This window comes from Letharia columbiana (genome assembly GCF_014066305.1).
Source record: "Letharia columbiana isolate WasteWater2 chromosome Unknown Sc0000022_s0, whole genome shotgun sequence".
NCBI classification, from domain to species: domain Eukaryota; kingdom Fungi; phylum Ascomycota; class Lecanoromycetes; order Lecanorales; family Parmeliaceae; genus Letharia; species Letharia columbiana.
The window spans coordinates 611,106-631,342 of record NW_023501063.1 but is presented as its reverse complement, the minus strand read 5'-3'; the positions used below and the strand labels follow the sequence as shown (position 1 = coordinate 631,342).

Genomic DNA, 20,237 nt, shown 5'->3' with positions numbered 1-20,237 from the left:
TAAATAGATAATAAATAAAAGTATTAAATAATAAATAATAAGTCTCTTATTATTAAAGAGCTTAATTAATTATATAGATTAATAATAAATAAGTAAAGATAATAAAATAAGATATAATTATTAATTAAATTAGATATATTTCTAGATAATACTTATACTATACGCGTAATTCTTTATATTTACTATTATTAAAATATAAATTAATAAAATAATTATATTATTTAGCTATCTATTAAACTCTACTATAAAAAAAGTTTATTATATTAAAATATATATTATTAATATAAATATATTTTTATCTAAGATAGTTATTAAAGAATTATTTAAAAACCTTACGCTAGCGCTATTATTAAAAAAAGATTATTATTTAAATATTCTTTACTATCTTAATATTAGATCTCGAGTTAAATTTATTAATTTAATTCTTTAATAAGAAGATAGTTAAAGTATAATCGCCGAGTTAATACTTATCGATATTCGTTATATATTAATAAAGGCTCTTAAACTTCTTCTTTAATAACTTATTTATTCTCTTTAACTTTACTATACGCTTATTTACCGCTATAAATTAGTTTTAAAAATTTATAAATATAATAAAAGCGGCTAAAGCTATCGCTATTATATATTTTTATAACTTATATTATTAAGTAATCTCTTTATTAAATTTAGCTCGTTAATAAGATAGCTTTTAAGATTATTTAACGCGACGATAGCGTTATATTAATTTTCTTATCTATATTTAAAGATATAGAGAGATTTTAATATAATAACTAATATCGTATTTTTTAATCTTATAATTATTATAAAGAAAAGACTTATTTTAAATATATAAATCGTTATCTTAATAAAAGTAAGTTCTATATAATAAATTAGATATTAGAATTTATTAGTAGATATATATATAAAGCGATAATAATAGAAACGATTAAGAGTTAATAGTCGCGCTTATAAGATAACTATATACTTATTATTAAAGTTATTATTATTATTAAAAAAGAATATTATAAAATTATTAGTTTATATATTAACGCGATTAGTAATAATAAGATATTTATAATAAGAAGAAGTAGATTATTAATATAATAAGATATACTATACTTATATTAATATTAATATTAATATTATAGCGCTAGAGTAAGTACTTATAAAAGAAATATTAGAAGTTATAAAGAATAAAAATAAATAATTTAAAAGAAATTTTTATATTCTTTATCGTAGCGCTATTATTAGCGAATAGTATTTAATAACGTAGATAATAATAATATAGTTATATTTCGCTATTATTTATAAAATTATATTATCTAACTATTATTATTATTTCTACTATTATTATTAATTAATAATCGAAAGCGTTATCGCGAACGCGTCGCTCTATTAATTACTCTCTTTAAATTCTTATAATAAAGATTATTATTATATTACTTCGCTATAAACGTAATACGCTATAAAAACGATATTATCTATAAAAAAACTCTTCTCCCTTTATTTATTTATTAAATTTTTTAAGATTTTATTATAAGTTTTTAAATTTAATATTATTCGCTATAGAAGTTATTAATTAATATTATAGAAACGTTAATACTAAGCGTATCGACTTACTATAGATTATTATTAATTAATATTATAAAAAGTAATATTATTCTTAAAGATAGTATTAATATTATTATATAATATATTAATAACGCGTTTACGACGCGTAATAATTAATTCTATTATCTTATTAAAACGATATTATAATAGATTAACTCTTTTCTCTTATTTCTCTACTAGAATTTAAAGATTTTTTAATAAACGTTTTATTTCTACTTAGGCGTCTAGAGATTAGAATTTAAAAGAGAATATAATTATTAAATCTAATACTATTATAGACCTTAACGCTACTTACGCTAAGACGTCGATATTATATATATTATATTAGAATTTCTTTTAGAGTTTAATTTTAATAATATACTTTATATACTTAGAGGCTTAGCGAATATAGGTTTACTTTATATATCTCGAAGTTTTAATATTTTTTAGAGATTAATTCTACTATTAAATATACTATTAAATCTTATAACGATACTATATCTTTTATAGTCTATATTCGCTAGCTAATTATTAGTAAACTACGCTCTTATAGATATTTAAATATATATATTATCGATTATATATTTTACTCTTAAATTTAATAGAAGCTTAAATATAATATACGATATAAGAGTAAGAGTAAAAGTATTAAGTCTATACGATTTAGTTTACTTTAGATTTAAGTAAACGAATAACTTAGCTATTTACGTTGAAATTATACTTATTAACTCGACTTATTAAGTATTACTTATATAATCTAGTTAATATTACTAATACTATCTAGTTAATATTATTAATACTCTCGAGTATTCTTATTCTAACTCTATTAGAACTAGTATAGATATAATATTAATATAGATAAGATAGAATAAAATAATAAGACTATTAAACTATATATATAGAAAGAATATATAATATAATAGAAGATATCTTCGTTAAGGCTCGCTAGTTATAAGACTAAAAGCTAACTAATATTAAGAGTATACTTATAATATTATCTCTCTTTTTTAAATAGCTATAACCTCTATAGCTAATAGATTAAAAATATATATCTATTATTTATTCTATATTTCTAAATATTTATAATTTATATAAATCTCGATTAAAGAGAATTTTATCGAAGTGTAATAATAGTAATTAAAAGTATTAAATAATTTAAGATTTTATCGAGTTATATACTAATCTTAACTATACTATATCTACTATATTTATATTATTTTTTAGAGATTCTAGAGATATAGCTATATCTTATTTACGTATTAATAAGATTCTTTAAATTCTTTTTCTTATTTAATCTACTTATTATAAATTTTTATATTTTTTTATTTTTAATACTTATTAGTAATCTAGTCTAAGAGCTTTATTATAAATTTACTCTATATCTTTTATACTCTTATTATTAAATTTATTAATAGAATTAAAAAGAATTTAATATATATATATATTATATTTCTTTTAATATCTATTAATAGTTTAATCTAAGAGCTTTACTATAAATTTACTCTATATCTCTTATACTCTTATTATTTAAAATTTATTTTTTATTTTATTTTCTTTAATTTATAAAGTTTAATAGAGATATAGAAAGTTAAGAAGAATTAAATATATTAAATACTATTTAATAATAGACTTATTATATATATTATTAATATACTTAATAAAGAAATTAATATATATTATTTTAAAACTATTTTTATCGTCGTTATAATAGACTTATTATAATATATTATTAATATATTTAATAAAGAGATTAAACGTTTATTATCGTTATAGTAAACTTACTATATATAAAATTTATAATAATTTCTTTCTATTATTAATTCGCTAATTATATAAATAGTCTCTATATCTTATTTATTTCTTATCTACTATTCTAATAAGATTATTTTATTATTTTATTAAACTCTTTAAAATCGAGTTATTTGTTTAATAGACTTATTTAAAAATATAATAGCTTAATTTAATTTCTTATTAAAGCCTCTATTAGCGTATTTTTTTAAATTTATTTATTAATTTAAATAAAAGAAGATAGATCTTTAATAGTTATTTAATTACTCTATTATTCTTAAGTATATAATAAAAAATCTAATTATATCTTATTTATTTAAATTTCTCTTTATCGAGTAAAGAGAATATAAAGAAGTTTTATTATAATATTAGAATTAGTATAGATATAATATTAATATAAATAAGATAGAATAGAATAATAAAGCTATCGAACTATATATATGAAAAGAAGATATAATATAATAGAAGATATCTTCGCTAAGATTCGCTAGTTATAGAGCTAAGAGCTAAGTAGTATTAAGAGTACGCTCTTAATAAACTCGACGTCGAGAAACTATTTCATTAATCCTTTACGGAGTAAGTTATTTAGAATATCGAAGAGAAGTTAAGCGCTTTAAAGTTAGTAAAATAATAGATCTTAATTAGAGTTATTACGCTTCGTAAGATTCTTTTAATACTATTATAGCTTATCGTCTAAGATAGAATTTAATTTAGACTACGACGAGATAAGTTAATAATTATAAAGAAAAATAAACGAGGTCAATAAACTCTCGTCATCTGCAAATCTGAAAAGTTTCTACAAAATTTGAAATTGCTAATCGCGCGTTTATCGCGGAAATTATAAAATCCGTCGAATTAGTAAATCTAATTAGAATCTATTTAAATTCCGCCGATTTAGTAACTATCTTAATCTTTTCTATTAGTTCTATCAATTTAATAGTAATACGTATAAAAAAAGAAAAGTTCTAATAATCGACGTTACGACGATAAGGTTCTACGATAATAAGTATTAACGTTAACTCAAATTTAACTATAGAATTAGACGATTTAATAAAATTAGTCGCGTAGATAATACTCTAATATAACGTATAATAATACGTATATTAATAATAATATATATTAATATTATATATATATAGAATAGTACTTAAAGTATATTAAAGTATATTATATAAAATTTTTAAAGTTATTAAAAAAATTTTAAAGTTACTAAATTAATAGAATTGACGAAAAGAGTTAAATATAGATAAAGTCTACTTAATAAACTAAATCGTACTAAATCGTACTTATAATACGAACCCGACGGAAATTATACGGAAATTCACTTTTTAGATTTACAGATAATACTAATAAAATTAATAACGACTTATTATTTTTCTATAAAGTTTATATACTACTTTTATTATTAAGTATAATAAGACTAAGATATTAAATTCTAATACTTTCTCTATAGCGAAGATTTATTTACTTTCTTCTAGAATTATAGCTATAGCTTTTCATATAAATTAATTATCTATATTCTATTTTAAAGTCTTCTTAAACTCGTAAACCTCGCTCGTATAAAGAAATCGAGAAGAGTACTTTAGATATAAGTATATCTATCGTAATAGAGCTTTTCGAGATAACTTACTATAGAGTATATCGAGTAACTAATTTATAGACTTTAAGCGAGTATTTATTTCTTTATATCTCTCTCTAAACTATTCTCTCTTAACTATCTTATCGAATATCTTCGTAGAGAACTTTATAATATATTATAGAGTATATCGAGTAACTAATTTATAAACTTTAAAATATATAAGCTTCTAGTACTAATATTAGATATAGACGTTATTAGCTCTAATATTAATATCTAATACTAATATCTAATATCTTTCTAACTATTAAGTTCTCTCTCTAGCTATCTTATCTAATATACTTCTATTTTTTCTTCTCTATATTCTAGCTTAAGTCTTTAAGCCTCTTAATCTTCTATCTTTAATAGTATTATAGTCGATATCGTAGTTATAGAATATACGTAGAGATGTGAAAATACGCTAAGAAGTCGTAGAGGTAGTAATTTATAACTTATATTAACGTAGCGAATATCGATCGAGATCTCTACTCTATAACTTAAATTAATATAACGTAAGAATATCTTTAATAATTTCTTACGAAGGAAGTCGTCTAACGTTCTACTTCGTTATAAAATAATTTTATTAGTTAGTAGCGCTAAATTCTTTAAGCCTCGTTTAGATAAAGATAATATCTCGTCTATATAATATTCTTTAGCTCTTAAGACTAAGTCTACTTAGACTATCGTCGCTAAGAAAAAGAGTTCGAAGCTATTAAGAAATTAGTTTACTTTTATAATAAAACGTAAGACGAAACGTCGAGCAAATTATCGAATTATATCTCGAAAGTATAAATTCTTATCGAATTATATCTCTAATTATCGAATTATATCTCTATATTAAATTATATTTAAATATAAGATATAATTTCGTAATTTACTATTACTTAAGATATAATTTAATAAGTTATTAAAGTAATCTTAAATTATAAAGAAGATAATTCGTAATCTAGTTTATCTAATTATAGAAGTAAGAAATTTTCTTTAATCGTATTTAATAAGAATTCTATTAGTTTAAAAATATTAGATAAAAGTTAAGTAAGAGTAATTTCGACTACTCGAAGACTAAATTATATTCTACGCTTTAAGATTTATAAGATTTATATTAATAGCGACTCTTATAAAGACTCTATAAAGACTTTATAAAGATTCTATAAGAGTAAATATTTAAATCTAAATAAGAGTATTCTAGCTATTAAGCGTAGATACTCTTAGAATTATAAATTATTAATAATAGTATCTACGCTTAATAGCTAGAATACTCTTATTTAAATCTAAATATTTATTCTTATAAAGCCATCGTAGAGCCTTCGTAGAGTCTTTATAGAAATCGCTATTAATAGTTTACTCTTAAACTCTTCTAAAGACGCTTTTAAAACCCTCTTAAATACTTAGATTATTCTATATTTTATACTATAGATACCTCTATTTAGACCTTCGTAGAGACTCTAAAGAAATAATTTCTAATAGATATCTAGCTATATCTATAAGTAGGCTACTTAAGTAAACTACTATAATAAATATAAATTCTTATTAAGTTATACTTTAAGCAATAGCAAATTACTAAATCATATCTCATATTTAGATAAAATTTGATGTAGGGGTATGATTTAGTAATTAGGGGTATGATTCGGTAAGGATTCGTACTTTCGGGGTATGAATTAGTAATTCGCCCGCACATTTCCTATTCTCCCCATCTCAAGTATCGTGCCCCGAGGAGTCTATCCCGTGGTGAGACCTGACAAGATGGTCTTAAGCATCATTCTCATGCCTTTCGGAGTTTGCTGGTTTGAAAAGTGCCTCAGCAGTGACCGACTTGGACATATACTCGAAGGCGGAGAAGACGGTTGCTGCCGGGTTTGAAGCCACCTGCAGTATACCGAGGTTCTACCGACCAGTCTTCGGAATCGATATGCAGGAAGGCGCGAACGTCCAACAAGAGCGCGGCGATTCTTGGGAGCTACGAATTGTACTTGTCAAAAGCTCGGACCTGTTCTTCTCCCATTTTGCAACCAGCTGCAAGGTCTCTGTTTCTGCTACAGCCGTAAGCGAAGTTTGAAAACGTAACCTATCAGCCTTAGAAATGAGTGTGAAACCCTATGTACTCTGCGAGCGACCAAAACTCCGCCGTGTACCCCAATATCATCAAATCAGTATGAGAAGGTTTCCAGGGATATCCGGACGCTCGTAAGAAAGATCACCAGTATGAAGATCTACTGTTGTGACAAGTATGAAATATGCTGCTACTCTAATACAAATTGGCTGAACGATTTGGAGTGGGATAAGCTTTCACTAGCTGTAAGTGCTGCGGCTTTGGAAGACGTGAGGATGGACGTTCTCCAGTGAGTCCTTCTCCAATTTATCGGGCACATATCGTAATCCTTTGTATCCCGCTCATCAAATCCTTTCATCAGGCTCAGATGGCTAGCAATATTGAGAGTCGGACATCTCCCAGCGGGAATCGTGCGCGTCATCTACGACATGGTTTCCAAGTCGAAGTATCAGGACCACGAAGATCCCTGGGACAAGGTCCTCGAGCAGAGTCGTTTCTCGATCATGATCTCCGCCAGCGGGTTTCAATACAGTCCGAGCGATGAAATAGTGAGCCGGTAGACAAGTCATGCTTGTCTCATCGACCTGCCACGAAGATCTGAGAGAGTGGATGCATAGACTGTTCACAAGCGATGAGATTCCACCTAGCTCTAGATGACGAGGATGAGCGCTACCTTGAAAGCACGACAAATCATTTGCTTAACGAGGACATCACGTCAGGTTTGAGTCCAAACCATTTCCCGGAAGCCGGCATAGAAAGCTTTCACAGCGAAATTGAGGACGTTTCGCAAGGACTGAAACGAGAACACTTAAGCAGCGCGAGCGACGATAGTTTCCCAGCAAGGAAGAGAAGTTTTGAGCAAATTGAGGAGGCTTCGCCGGAGAGAAGTTCATGAATGCCATGAAGTTGGTCAGATTTTGTAGACCACCTAAACCTCCTGTTAACGCTTTCAATGACTCTCGCATGATAGCATTGCAGACCATTATGCCGTCCGATTTCATTCAGCTTTAGCCCGACAAGGATGTTACAAATGCTCCCGGCCTAGTGTCACTGCTGCCGATCGTTTCACCAAAGCCACGGATTCTCTTTTCTCCTAGCGAGGCCCATTCTGACGTGCATTATGCAGCCCTACAGATCAGTGCAGAGTTGAAACACCTCCCGGCGACCCATTTGACGCATTATGGCGAGATGGCTTAGCCTTATGTCAAGAGATGAAAATCAGTGGTTCTGAAAGTGCCAATCGTAGATTTATTCCACATCGTCCTGTCTCACTTTTTTCATAAGCTCTTGGCGCTTACTTCTGCTGCCGTCTGGGCGCCCAATAGTCTGGTAAGCCGGGCATAGCCGGATTAACATTATTCTGTACTTCTGGGCAATCCCTTTTTCCACGATTCAAGAATGCCGAAGCTTCAATGGACTTTGAGGCCCGGTGATGCTTTTCCGGTGACAAAGATCTCTAAAGTTTCATGCGGAATTTGTCTATCGAAAAGGAGAAAAGGTTCGATTGTCTTCTCTGTTTCATCATTCTCGGCGTCCCCAGGTAATCCTGCCTGGCGATGGTCTGGTCTCTGACAGCTGGGACCCGTCAGGTAAGTTCATATCCTTGCAGCTTGTAGTCAATCGATCTTCAACTCCAGTGTCTACCGATAATAATTGTTCTACTCGCAACCCTTCTCTCTGCGCCGCTTATACTACGCCTTTCGGTCGCCCAGATAGTCCTTGCTCCTCTCGAAGAAGCAGTGGTATTGTTGTCTATCAAGCTTGTATAAGTGTGATTGAAGGAGAGTCTTGAATTGGGAGCAGATCAAGGTCGTAGAGAGGGATTGCATGGCGCCAGTATCCCAATGAATCAAGTTGATATGACAGATCAACGCAGAAACAATGTCGTCAGATAGGTGCTATACACTAGGCTATTAAATATCCTAAACGATATTTAATTAGATAAGGTTATTTAATATTTAATTAGTATATATAAAAGAATAAGATAGGGCTAAGCTTGAAAACCTTGAATTTATATATGCAGTCAATCATAAATTCAGAGTTACTACGCTCTTTGATTAGATCGACTAAGTTATCGCGAGTAAATAAATTAGTATCCGTAACCATCAAAATCTCGCCCTCTCGCGTCTCCCTTATTAAAAATAGATATACGTTATTTACGAATAGAATAACTTTTTTATTTTCTATTAAAATTTTGAGTTTTTTTTATAAATTATAGAGCGTCGTTTATGCTTTTCAAATTTTTAAGAATTTTAAAATTTGATTCTATAGTTAATAATAATCAAGGAGTTTAAATATCGCTTATTAAAGTTCGCTCGACAGTCGGATAGCCCGCTTATCAAAGTTCGCTTATTAAAGATCGCTTATCTATTTACTCGATAGCTCTAATTAAAAAAAAATTTATAAATTTAATTTATAGATCTTTACTCGTACTAATATAATAAAAGAAAGATAAATAATTTTAGCGAGTATTATTTATATAATTACTATTGTCATGGTTTCAACCGGCATTCCTTCTCAGACTTGCGCTAGGCTTCATTCGGGCTAGCTCCTTGGCGGCTGGCACTCTGATGACTTCGGCACACATGTTATTAGCAACCTTCATAGTTAATATTCCATTCATATGACACCACTAATATCATTATTCGATACACGGTTTATTCCCTGACATAATATTAACTATTCAATATAGCCGTGAGCTAAGCTATTGTTGCCTGCCTGCTCCTGCCTGCCTGCCTGCCCTGCCCTGCGGAGATCTCTCGAATATCGACTACTCAATCGCCTTGTTGTGGAGGAGATATCCGGACGATTCCCGCCTGCCTACCTGCCTGCCTGCCTGCCTGCCCGCCTGCCTGCCTGCCTGCCTGCCCTGCCCTGCGGGGATCTCTCGAATATCGACTACTCAATCGCCTTGTTGTGGAGGAGATATCCGGACGATTCCCGCCTGCCTACCTGCCGCCTGCCGCCGCCCTGCCTCTGCGGGGATCTCTCGAATATCGACTACTCAATCGCCTTGTTGGGAGGAGATATATTCGGACGATTCCCGCCTGCCTGCCTACCCTGCCTCTGCGGGGAGATATTTCGACTATCTCTCGCTTGCCTTACCTGTTACCTGCCTGCATCAGTGGAGAGTTCTCCACCTGATCCGTTATGGACTCGGATCAAGAAGAAACCCATCCTGAATCATTGACGATTCAGCATTACTAGGCCCAGATTCGTGGCCTCAACACTACTATTCAGAATCTCAACACAACCGTAACACGACTTCGAGAGTTACGGGACCTTCATCGTTTCAATGTAAAGACTCTCACTGCTACGAACACGGAATTGTAGGCAAAATTCAGGCCTTAACTATTAAAGAAGAAACGGTTACTTCAGTAGAGCCCTAGATTCCGATATAAATGAATAACTAATCAAATTGGAAGTTACCAAGACTGGAACACTATCTCTACTGTCCTTGTTATCGGGAATAATAAGAAATACCCAATGTGCCCTACTTCTATGGTGAAAAAGAAGTAGGACAGTGGCGATTCCACCTAAACTCCAAGTTTCGGTAAAGTGCCGTATTATTTCTCAGTGAAAAAAAAATAGATTACATTCGGGACTACTGTAAGTTAATTATATTCGATGGCTTAAGACAGAGTAGATTCACTGAGCGAGGATCTTTATAACACTACGAAAGAGATGATTTTAGAGCTTTATAGTATGTTTAGTAATTACGATAAGCTGGAAAGAATAACGCCCACCTATAACCCGGCGTTTGCTATAAAAAGAAGAAGGTATTTGACGAGTTCTATACTCGATTTTCAGCTATCATTACGCTATTAGACTATAGCGAAAATCATAAGATCGCTGCACTACGAAGACTTATTACTCTTAAGCTCCGTACGAATCGCCGGTATCTTATCGTCTTCCTTCCGCTTAGTTATTAAGCATTTGCGGAAGACTAACTAAGACCTCCGTTAATTGGAGGCTATATATAGAATGTGGAAGAGATTAATAAACAGGAGTTCAAATCAGGCATACCCTATTCGGAACAGCTGAAGGACAGCTAAAGAAAGAAGGCCGATGTTTCAAATGCCTTAGCTATAGCCACCAGCCCAATCAGACTAAGGCATGCATGACCTCAAAGGCATTGTCGTTTGAAGAGGCAAAGGCTATTGTGGCCAAGGAAAGGCTAGGAGAAGGCTATGGAGAAGCAATAACGGCATAGGCCTTGCCTGCAGCAGCAGCAATGGATTTCTCCTCCTTCCCCTGACCAGCAACAACCGTTCCGCCTAGCCGCATGCGGCTAGCGCATTCAAATCAGTTTCGATTCGGCAAATCATCGGACTTTGCGTTTTTGAACGAATTGGCCTCATTCGATTTCGATTTTTTCGCTTTTTCGGCAATACGCCAAGCGAATCCACCACACCACCTCTCAGCACCCCACACCATTACTTCAAGCACCTTCCCGGGCTATTACCCCACATTGATACCCCTATTACCTACGTCCGCAGGCCTGCTACACGAGATTTAGCTCAATGCCACGGTCAGACACTAAGAGTGTCTGCGAGAAAAAGTTCAAAGTTGTTATTTCAGGGGGTAGCAAATATCTTCAGGCCATAAAGGCCAGTGCACCATGGATCATGACGATCGTCTCGCTGTTACCACCTCGCCGTCGCCATGATTTAGACCATAGGGACATGGCCATTTGAGGGGGGTAATGTCATGGTTTCAACCGACCGAGGGTTGGTGACAAAAGTCGTTGCACACTTTGGTAGGGCTTAGCGGGGATCGGTGTGCAACGACTTTGTCACCGACCCTCGGACATTCCTTCTCCAGACTTGCGCTAGGCTTCATTCAGGGCTCCTTGGCACTCTGATGACTTCGGCACACATATTACTTAGCAACCTTCATAGTTAATATTCCATTCATATGACACCACTAATATCATTATTCGATACACGATTTATTTCCTAACAACTATATTAATAATTAATTAATTCTTTATTTAAATTACTCTCTTTTAAAATTATTATTATTATTATTATTATTATTATTATTATTATTTATATTTATATATAACTTTATTTTTTATTATAAGATATATTATTTAAATATAAGAGTTTTTTTAACGCTAAGAATTCTTTTTAAATTATTTATATATATATTATTTATATATAATCTTATTATTTATAACTATTTATTTTATTATTACTTATATTTACTAGAATTTATAATCTCTAAAATTTAATTTTTATAGATAATCTATTTTAAAAAACTTAAAAAGAAATCTAAGAGAATATAATTAGATAAGATTTTTATAGTTTTAATCGAAATTTTTAACTCGTTAAATTTAAATTAATTAATATTCACGTAATATTCAAATCGAAATTCTCGCTTAGCGATTAATAGTAGGGATGCTCCAACCCGACCTTGTTTGGTCTGCCGATAAGACTTACAATTCGGAGGGGTACTAACCTGATGGCCTTCAGTAACCACATTATCGCGCAGCAAGAGGTCGTTATCTGCAAGATAATTGCCACTTTCGAAATCAGTGGTTGATTGGCCGAGCGAATAGATGTTAGTGCCCACCGGACATTAACACGGGCCGTCTCTCAGCCTGTCAAATGCTAGACTACAACAGTACCTTCCTAATCTTCCCGCACCCGCCTTCACAACACAACAACATGACGTGATGGCTTTTGCGAGATTCCACTCTCGGGACAGACGTCGGCGAGGCCGGATTGGCCTTGGCCTCAACCTGAGTTATTGTCGCGAGACCTCACGCACAAGCCAACAGAATCTTCGCAATGCCTATGCAAGGCTTGGAACGAAACTTGATCAACCACCTTGATGGTTATTGATAAGTCATAATAAGCCCGCTAGCCACTGCCTTCTTTCAAGGGAAGCACATTATCTCCTCCTCTCGGATTTCTTCACCTCATGAATATCCAACTTTGAACACAGCTACGACCAACTACGATCAACTACGAACCATGTCTCGTGAAAATGAAAAAGACATTGCCATCATTGGCATGTCATGTCGTGTAGCTGGTGCCAATTCTCCATCTGACTTGTGGGATCTTCTGGCCTCCTCAAGAGATGTCCAAAGCAAGATCACTCGCTTCAACAGTGAAGGCTTCTATCATCCGGACGGCGGTCCACGCAAAGGCCTCACCAACGTCAACAAAGCCTACATGCTTGACGATAACATCATCGACAAATTTGACAACGCTTTCTTCTACATTACCCCATTGGAAGCCGTCGCGATGGACCCTCAACAACGCATGCTTCTGGAAATTGCCTACGAAGCTATCGAGAATGCTGGAATACCTCTGGATGATTTTGCTGGAACGGACACAGCAGTCTTCGCAGGTGTGTATACGAGCCACGGACAACACAAGAAGACGCTAACAGCCTGCATCAGGAATGGAAGGCTGCGAATACCATACGATCGCCGCCCGCGATCTCGATGCCACTCCTCGATACCTTGCTACTGGCACCCCAATCTGCATGGCAGCCAATCGAATCAGCTACTTCTTCGATCTATCTGGTCCTAGTATGTCCGTTGACACGGCATGTTCATCTGCTATGGCAGCATTACACCAAGCCGTGCGTACCTTGCAGCATGGCGATTCGAAAATGGCCGTCGTTTGCGGCGCCAAGCTCATCCTCAGCCCAGATATGTTCATGCCTTCCTCAGAGCTAGGCTTTCTTAGCCCAACTGGCAGATGTCATACTTTTGACGCTGCAGCCGATGGCTATGGTCGAGGAGAGGGAGTCATAGCGCTTCTCTTGAAACCCTTGAAAAAGGCGCTGGCAGACCGAGACCCCATCCGCGCTGTCATCAAGGGGACCCGATTGAATCAAGATGGCAAGACACAAGGAATTACATTGCCATCAGCTGACGCTCAGAAATGTAACATGCAAGCCCTCTATAAGGAATTAAGCATCTCTCCAGCCGATATTCAATACTTAGAGGCTCATGTAAGTCAATCTCGATCTATGGCCTACTGTTACATCTCACGTGTTGTAGGGCACTGGAACAGTAGCGGGCGACCCCCTGGAATTCTCGGCCATCAACTCAGTATTTGGACAATCTCGCGGAGCCGTTGATCCTCTGGTGGTGGGCTCGGTCAAGAGCAATATAGGGCACCTCGAAGCATGCTCGGCGCTTGGGTCCGTTATGAAAGTCGCTCAGTGTCTTGAAAGAGCCCAAATACCGCCTCAGATGAACTTCAGAGTCCCCAATCCGAATATCGATTTTCAGAACGTCACAATACCAAACCAAATGACCTCTTGGCCAACATCGAACGATGGCAGTCGGAGAGCAGCTGTCAACACATTCGGAGCAGGGGGGCACAAATGGCCATGCTGTTCTAGAGGCATACACAGGATGGCTATCTCAGTCACCCACCTCCGAGAAGAAACCATACTTGTTCAAAGTCTCCGCCGCGGATGATATGTCTCTCAAGCAGATTTCATTGAGATTTGCAGAGTACGTGAAGGCTTCTAAGCCAGTACTTCGTGACCTTGCACACACCATGCTTGATCGCAGGTCGACGCTTAGAAAATCGGTTTTCTTCACAGCAAGCAGTCATAAAGAAGTGGTTGCGGCTTTGTGTGCAGATGGCCACAGTGTTCATGCGAAGCCGAAAGAAGCTAACAAAGGGCTCGTTTTCCTGTTTACGGGTCAAGGGGCTCAATGGGCACAGATGGGGATGTCCTTAATGGACGATTGCCCCCTCTTCGGATCCATGCTACGTGAATGTGACCGCTTACTATCAGAGCTACCTGATCCTCCGGCTTGGACAATCATAGAAGAACTCTCCAAGGCCAAGGAAACCTCGAATGTCTACAAGGCAGAATTTTCTCAGCCGCTCTGCACCGCGCTTCAGCTGGGCCTGGTGGCAGTGCTAGAATCTTGGGGTGTGGCTCCAGATGCGGTGGTGGGGCATTCTTCTGGGGAGATCTGTGCAGCGTATGCTGCCGGTATACTTTCGTTGCGAGATGCGATGGCAATCTCCTACTATCGCGGTCTCGTACTGGGCTGGCACCCAGCCCAGAAGCCTGAAGGCTCCATGTGCGCTGTTGGGCTGAACGAAGACAGCGCAAAGGCTCTGATCGAAGATTTGGGCGGCAATGTTCAGATTGCAGCAATCAACTCGCCAAATAGTTGTACGCTTTCAGGTGACGCTGCTGCCATCAAGGAAATAGTGAAGCAGCTTATCGAGGAAAAGCAATTTTGTCGGGAGCTGAAGGTTGATCAAGGTATGAGCTGGTTTCTCTGCACTTCTGTCTATGCTGACGTTTTCACTAGCCTACCACTCGCATCATATGTTCCCATTGGCCCCGAAATATGAAAATAAGCTCGTGCAGGCTAAGATAACACCTCTACGTGACAACGCAAAATGTGCCATGTACTCCTCTGTCTATGGTCGCAGAATGGATGCCTCAGAATACACACCATCTTACTGGAAGCAGAACATGATATCAACAGTCACATTCCAGGCAGCATTGGAAGAGTGCATGAACGGTCACCCAGACGCAGCTGCGATTATTGAGATTGGGCCTCACTCGGCATTGAAGGGACCAGCGCAAGAGATCCTCCATGCCTTGGGCAAACCCCATGTAGGCTATTTGCCCACTTGCTTACGCGCACAGAATGCTCTTGAATCTCTCCTTTCTAGCGCTGGAGTAATGATTGGAATTGGTCTTTCCCTCCAGACCTCCAACATCAATGCTCGAGCAACAGTCGATGGTCTCCGATGTTGCCATGAGCCAGGCAACGTCCTGACTGATCTTCCAAGCTACCAGTGGAACCATTCACAAAGTTTCTGGGCAGAATCGAGGGTCAGTCGCAATGTACGGTTTCGAACGTTCCCACGACATCAATTGCTCGGTTCTCGATACGTAGATGACATTCCGAACCGACCAAGTTGGCGGAATCGGCTTATGCTGAAGGAGATTATATGGCTTCAAGAGCTCATGGTGTGTAGGTTGGTCCCGATTTGATGCTTGTTTGCTGATTACTCTTATAGGCTGAAGGACTTACCGAGATACCCGCCGCCGCGTACCTTCTTATGGCTTTGGAGGCTGCTCGTCAGCTCTCCGGCAATAAAAGCTCTGATGCTTACTCACTTTGCGTGTCCAACGTCCATTTCGAGCAACCTTTACTACTCTCTACCTTTTCTGTTGCTCATTCTGGTCTGGAAATCCAACTGATTGCTAGGAAAACGGACGGCACCGACAACATTGCATTCGAGATCTTCTCTCAGCCTTCAGCAGACGAAGGCTCATGGACCAGGCATTGCTATGGCAATTTCGAGACGCAAGCGATTGCAGAGTCGCCTGTCCTCAATCTCCCAAAGCTCCTTCATGACCAATCATTGTTAGACAAGGCGCGAACACTGAAGCTTAGTGTGGGAGTGGGTGTAAGCAGCCTCAAGCTGAGCCTGGAAGGCTCATCTGGAGAGTTCGAACGCGGTACAGACGATATGGAGACCTACGCTGTCCATCCCTCAATTTTGAATTCTATCCTGGAATTACCTCCAGTGTCGTTGATGGGCCAGAATCTTCCAGCTGAGCACCGCCTATCTTCGGTCGCTTCAATCACGGTGTCGATCCTTCGGCTTGGGTCGGACTACGGGCGCTTTACTACTCGTATCAAGCCCTCAGAGTTCTACAACGTAGAGAGCGATATTCAGATCAGCCAATGCGACAGAATCATCTCGTTAAAAGGCTTAAATCACCAAGCTACGAAGTTGATTCACCAGAAGCCAGCGCTGAACTCGTTGTTCTTCAAGCCAGTCCTGCTTCCCGATGTTACAAGGCTATCGGTAGCGGCACCCATGAGTATCTCACGATGTGCCGAACTTTTGACCTACAAGTGGCCCATGTGCGACATCAAGATTAATGGCGTCCCTGAGCGCTGTACCTTATCTATCCTGAAAGCCTTTGGTGCGGCTGGTGGCCAAGCAAGATCTTACTTTCGATCCATAGAATGCTCCTCAATTCCACCAGGTGTTGTCTCAGATCGCATACAGCTGGTTGATGGCTCTGACATGACCAGCAAATATCACATGGTCATCACACATAACAACCCTCCAGCAGGGCTGCTGAGTGAACATTTGCTTTCTGGAGGCTTTTTGTGCATTCCAAAAGCCCATCTCGAGGTTTTAGAATGCAAAACCAATACATCATTTGAGTTTGTCTGCGATATTAGTGGCTTGGGCTCAGACTCATGGGCGCTTCTCCGTAAAATCACTGATCCGGATGCGGTGTCCGCCGGTCGAAGAGCCGTGTTGTTCACCAATCAGGGTGGACTGCCCTTTCGCAATGCTCTCGGGAAATTGGAGTCTATTCCGCTCGAACCTGCGCCAGTGAGGCATTTTTGCAAGCGAAACAGCTTTGCGAGATTCGATGCCATAGTTATTGACTTTCTGGGAAAGTCAGCCATTACCACATGGACCGGGAGCGTACTCATGCCGTGGGTGCAAACTCTACTGAAGTCCGCTGATAGCATCCTTTGGGTCACACGAAACAGCCATGAAAGCCCGTATGCCAAGGTTGCGGGCAGTCTACTACGCACGCTGCAATCAGAGCAGCCTTCTCTCAAGATCTCATGGCTCCTAACAGATGAGATGATAAACAAGAATCTAGACACTTTTGCATCGCAGGTCGAACAAGCGTTTGTGCGTATGATCGAAGGTGAAAATGAGCTTGTGACGAAGACTGGAGGATTGGGACTAGAGATCTTGCGGTACTTACCTGATGATGATCTCTCAGTCGATACTGGTCTGAGCCTCCCTCGACAAGTGCGAAGCCCATTAGGCGAGGCGGATTACTCGCTTGATTTTGCAGTACCCGGGGAGACCGTCATCCTGTCTTATAAAGATAGCGCTATGCAGTCATTGAGCGGCGATACCATCGAGGTGCTTGTTGAAGCATCGGCAGTAGGCATTGATGATCTACACATGTTCAGCGGTAGAACTAACATTCAAGTCCCTCGGTCTCGGCCTGGATTCTTCTTCGCTGGAAGGGTACTCAACAGCCAAGATTCAGAGTTTCCACCTGGATCTCGCGTAGTTGGCTGGCACCACGATCATACCCATCGTAAGAAATTAAGCGTTCAATCTTACGATGTCTGCCGGTATCCAAGCTCAACGCAGCCATCACATGCTGCCTCAAGGTATTCAGCCATAGCAGTTGCGTGCTGTATTGTCGATGGGGCTGCAAGAGCTCGTCAAGGCGAGACCTTCCAAATCAACGTCCAAGGGTCGCTCCTGAACGCCGTCGAGCAAATTTGCAGGCGTTTGGGAGCACTTGTGCCAAGTTCATGCACCCGGTCGAAAGCCGATTTTGTTGTCACTTTCAAATGCCCCGAAGGTATCCGCGTCAACGACAGGCCAATCGAGGTCGCCAGCTACCTGCAGTCAGGTCATGGCAGAGCAATGGTACAGCGAAGTTGGCAAGAGTTGGCCAACCTACCGTTGCAAATTGATGAGTACGAAGTTGCAGACTACAAAGAGGCATTTAACAACGCAAAGCACCCGTATTCCACCGTCCTCCTCCATCGCAACACAGCAAAAATCGTAAAGCATGTACCTATGTACAGGGAAGCGGCGCACATGTTCATGGATCATGCTAACTATATAGTGATTGGCGGACTAGGGGGCCTTGGCCGCTTTATCTGCTCATGGATGATCGAAAACGGAGCCAAGCACATAACAACCATATCGAGGAGCGGGGCAGACACTCTGGAAGCAAGAAATGCCGTATCTGCTATGAATGCCTCTGGTGCATTCATTCAATGCGTCAAAGCAGATGCCTGTGATCGCAAAGCGATCTCCAAGATTTTCTCCCAATTGCGTAGCAAATGCCCCATCAAAGGCGTCATTAACCTGGCCATGGTTCTTGGAGACGCACCAATGGCTTCCATGACTGCCGAGGAGTGGGATCGCGGCCTGCGTGTTAAGATTGACTCTAGCTGGATTTTGCATGAAGAGACATTGCAGGATCCGTTGGAATTCTTCATCTTGTTCTCATCCATCGCGAGTGTGCTTGGTAATAGGAGTCAGGGCAACTACAACGTAGCTAATACATTCTTGAATGCATTGGCGGAATACCGGCAGTCGTTGGATCTTCCTGGGATCTCTGTGGCTTTGGGGGCTGTGAGTAAGTCCCCCAACGTATTTTGTTCTGCAACTCATCGCGACCGGAGTTTCTGACAGTCACGCTGATACAACTGACCTTTTCGTTCTAGCCGACATGGGCGTCCTGTACAGCCTTTCCAAACCAGACATGCTGCAGATCCTGAGCCGCAGTGGGCTAACTTACCTTACAAAGTATCATCTCGCTAAGATCATGGAGGCCGCAATACTCGAATCCCCACGCAGGGATCGCTCTCTGGTACTCACTGGGTTGAGTATGTTTGAGCGTGAAGCAGATGGAAGCCTTGCCGGTCGTACCGACCCTCTATTCTGGACCGATTGGCCTGAATTTGGGCACTTGCAGCAGTACAAGCTCTCAACAGTTGTAGACGGGACTAAAGGTAGTCAAGCCCCGCTCAAGGATCAAGTCGCCGACATGCGCCACAAAGGGGATACGGAACAAATAAGGGGTGCCGTACGAAACGCCTTCTTGACCTTCTTATCGCAATTACTAGGCTTCGGCGTAGACGCCTTTGATCCGTCACAGGCTTTGATGATGTATGGGATTGATAGTCTGAGTGGGGTGTCGTGCCAGTACTGGTTCCACAAAGGTACGCAGGCATCATGAAACGGGTCGAAGCTCTATGGCTGACAGCAAGGTACAGAGCTTGGAGTCGATGTGTCCGCTGGCAAGGTCCTGGGAGGAGACTCAATTGAGAATATCGTCGGTGGTGTATTCCAGAAACTGACCTCAGATCTGTGAGGTGTCAATTCCTAGGGACTGTCCCAGAGCCACACCAGACGCGGCTTCTCTGGCTTTGAACAGCACGAGCGACTGGCGAAACCAATACCCTTCTCCGAGCCTTCCGCCTGATATCGGAGCCGTACCTAGGTATCATAGGTCCTCTAACGTAACTGCGCATCTTCATACGTGATCTGCCTTTCCCAGCGAAAGGGGTGTCAGTTTGGCACCGACGCTCGCCATGTTCTAGTCTCAATGATTGGTCGCCAGCCGAAGAAAGGTCGGCAAACAGGATTTAGCGTCCCCCAATATGATTTAATCCAAGATACGAGTAGG

At 38.1% G+C, this 20,237-nt stretch overlaps 3 protein-coding genes across 3 annotated transcripts; all 3 read left to right on the top strand.

The window, feature by feature from the left end:
* Positions 1–7,174: 7,174 nt before the first annotated feature.
* HO173_007087 (uncharacterized protein) lies at positions 7,175–7,582 on the top strand (the record flags this gene model as incomplete). Its single annotated transcript, XM_037308992.1, has 2 exons — positions 7,175–7,311; positions 7,390–7,582. 2 exons carry the CDS (start codon positions 7,175–7,177, stop codon positions 7,580–7,582), a joined length of 330 nt encoding a protein of 109 aa, XP_037164256.1.
* A 5,421-nt stretch (positions 7,583–13,003) lies between these two features.
* HO173_007086 (uncharacterized protein) lies at positions 13,004–13,567 on the top strand (the record flags this gene model as incomplete). The annotated part of the gene is made up of 1 exon (XM_037308991.1): positions 13,004–13,567. The coding sequence occupies one exon, from the start codon at positions 13,004–13,006 to the stop codon at positions 13,565–13,567; it is 564 nt and encodes a 187-aa protein (XP_037164255.1).
* A 756-nt stretch (positions 13,568–14,323) lies between these two features.
* Positions 14,324–19,922, top strand: HO173_007085 (uncharacterized protein; the record flags this gene model as incomplete). The annotated part of the gene is made up of 5 exons (XM_037308990.1): positions 14,324–15,278; positions 15,328–15,998; positions 16,049–19,184; positions 19,273–19,770; positions 19,825–19,922. The coding sequence occupies 5 exons, from the start codon at positions 14,324–14,326 to the stop codon at positions 19,920–19,922; spliced, it is 5,358 nt and encodes a 1,785-aa protein (XP_037164254.1).
* Between the last annotated feature and the right edge of the window lie 315 nt (positions 19,923–20,237).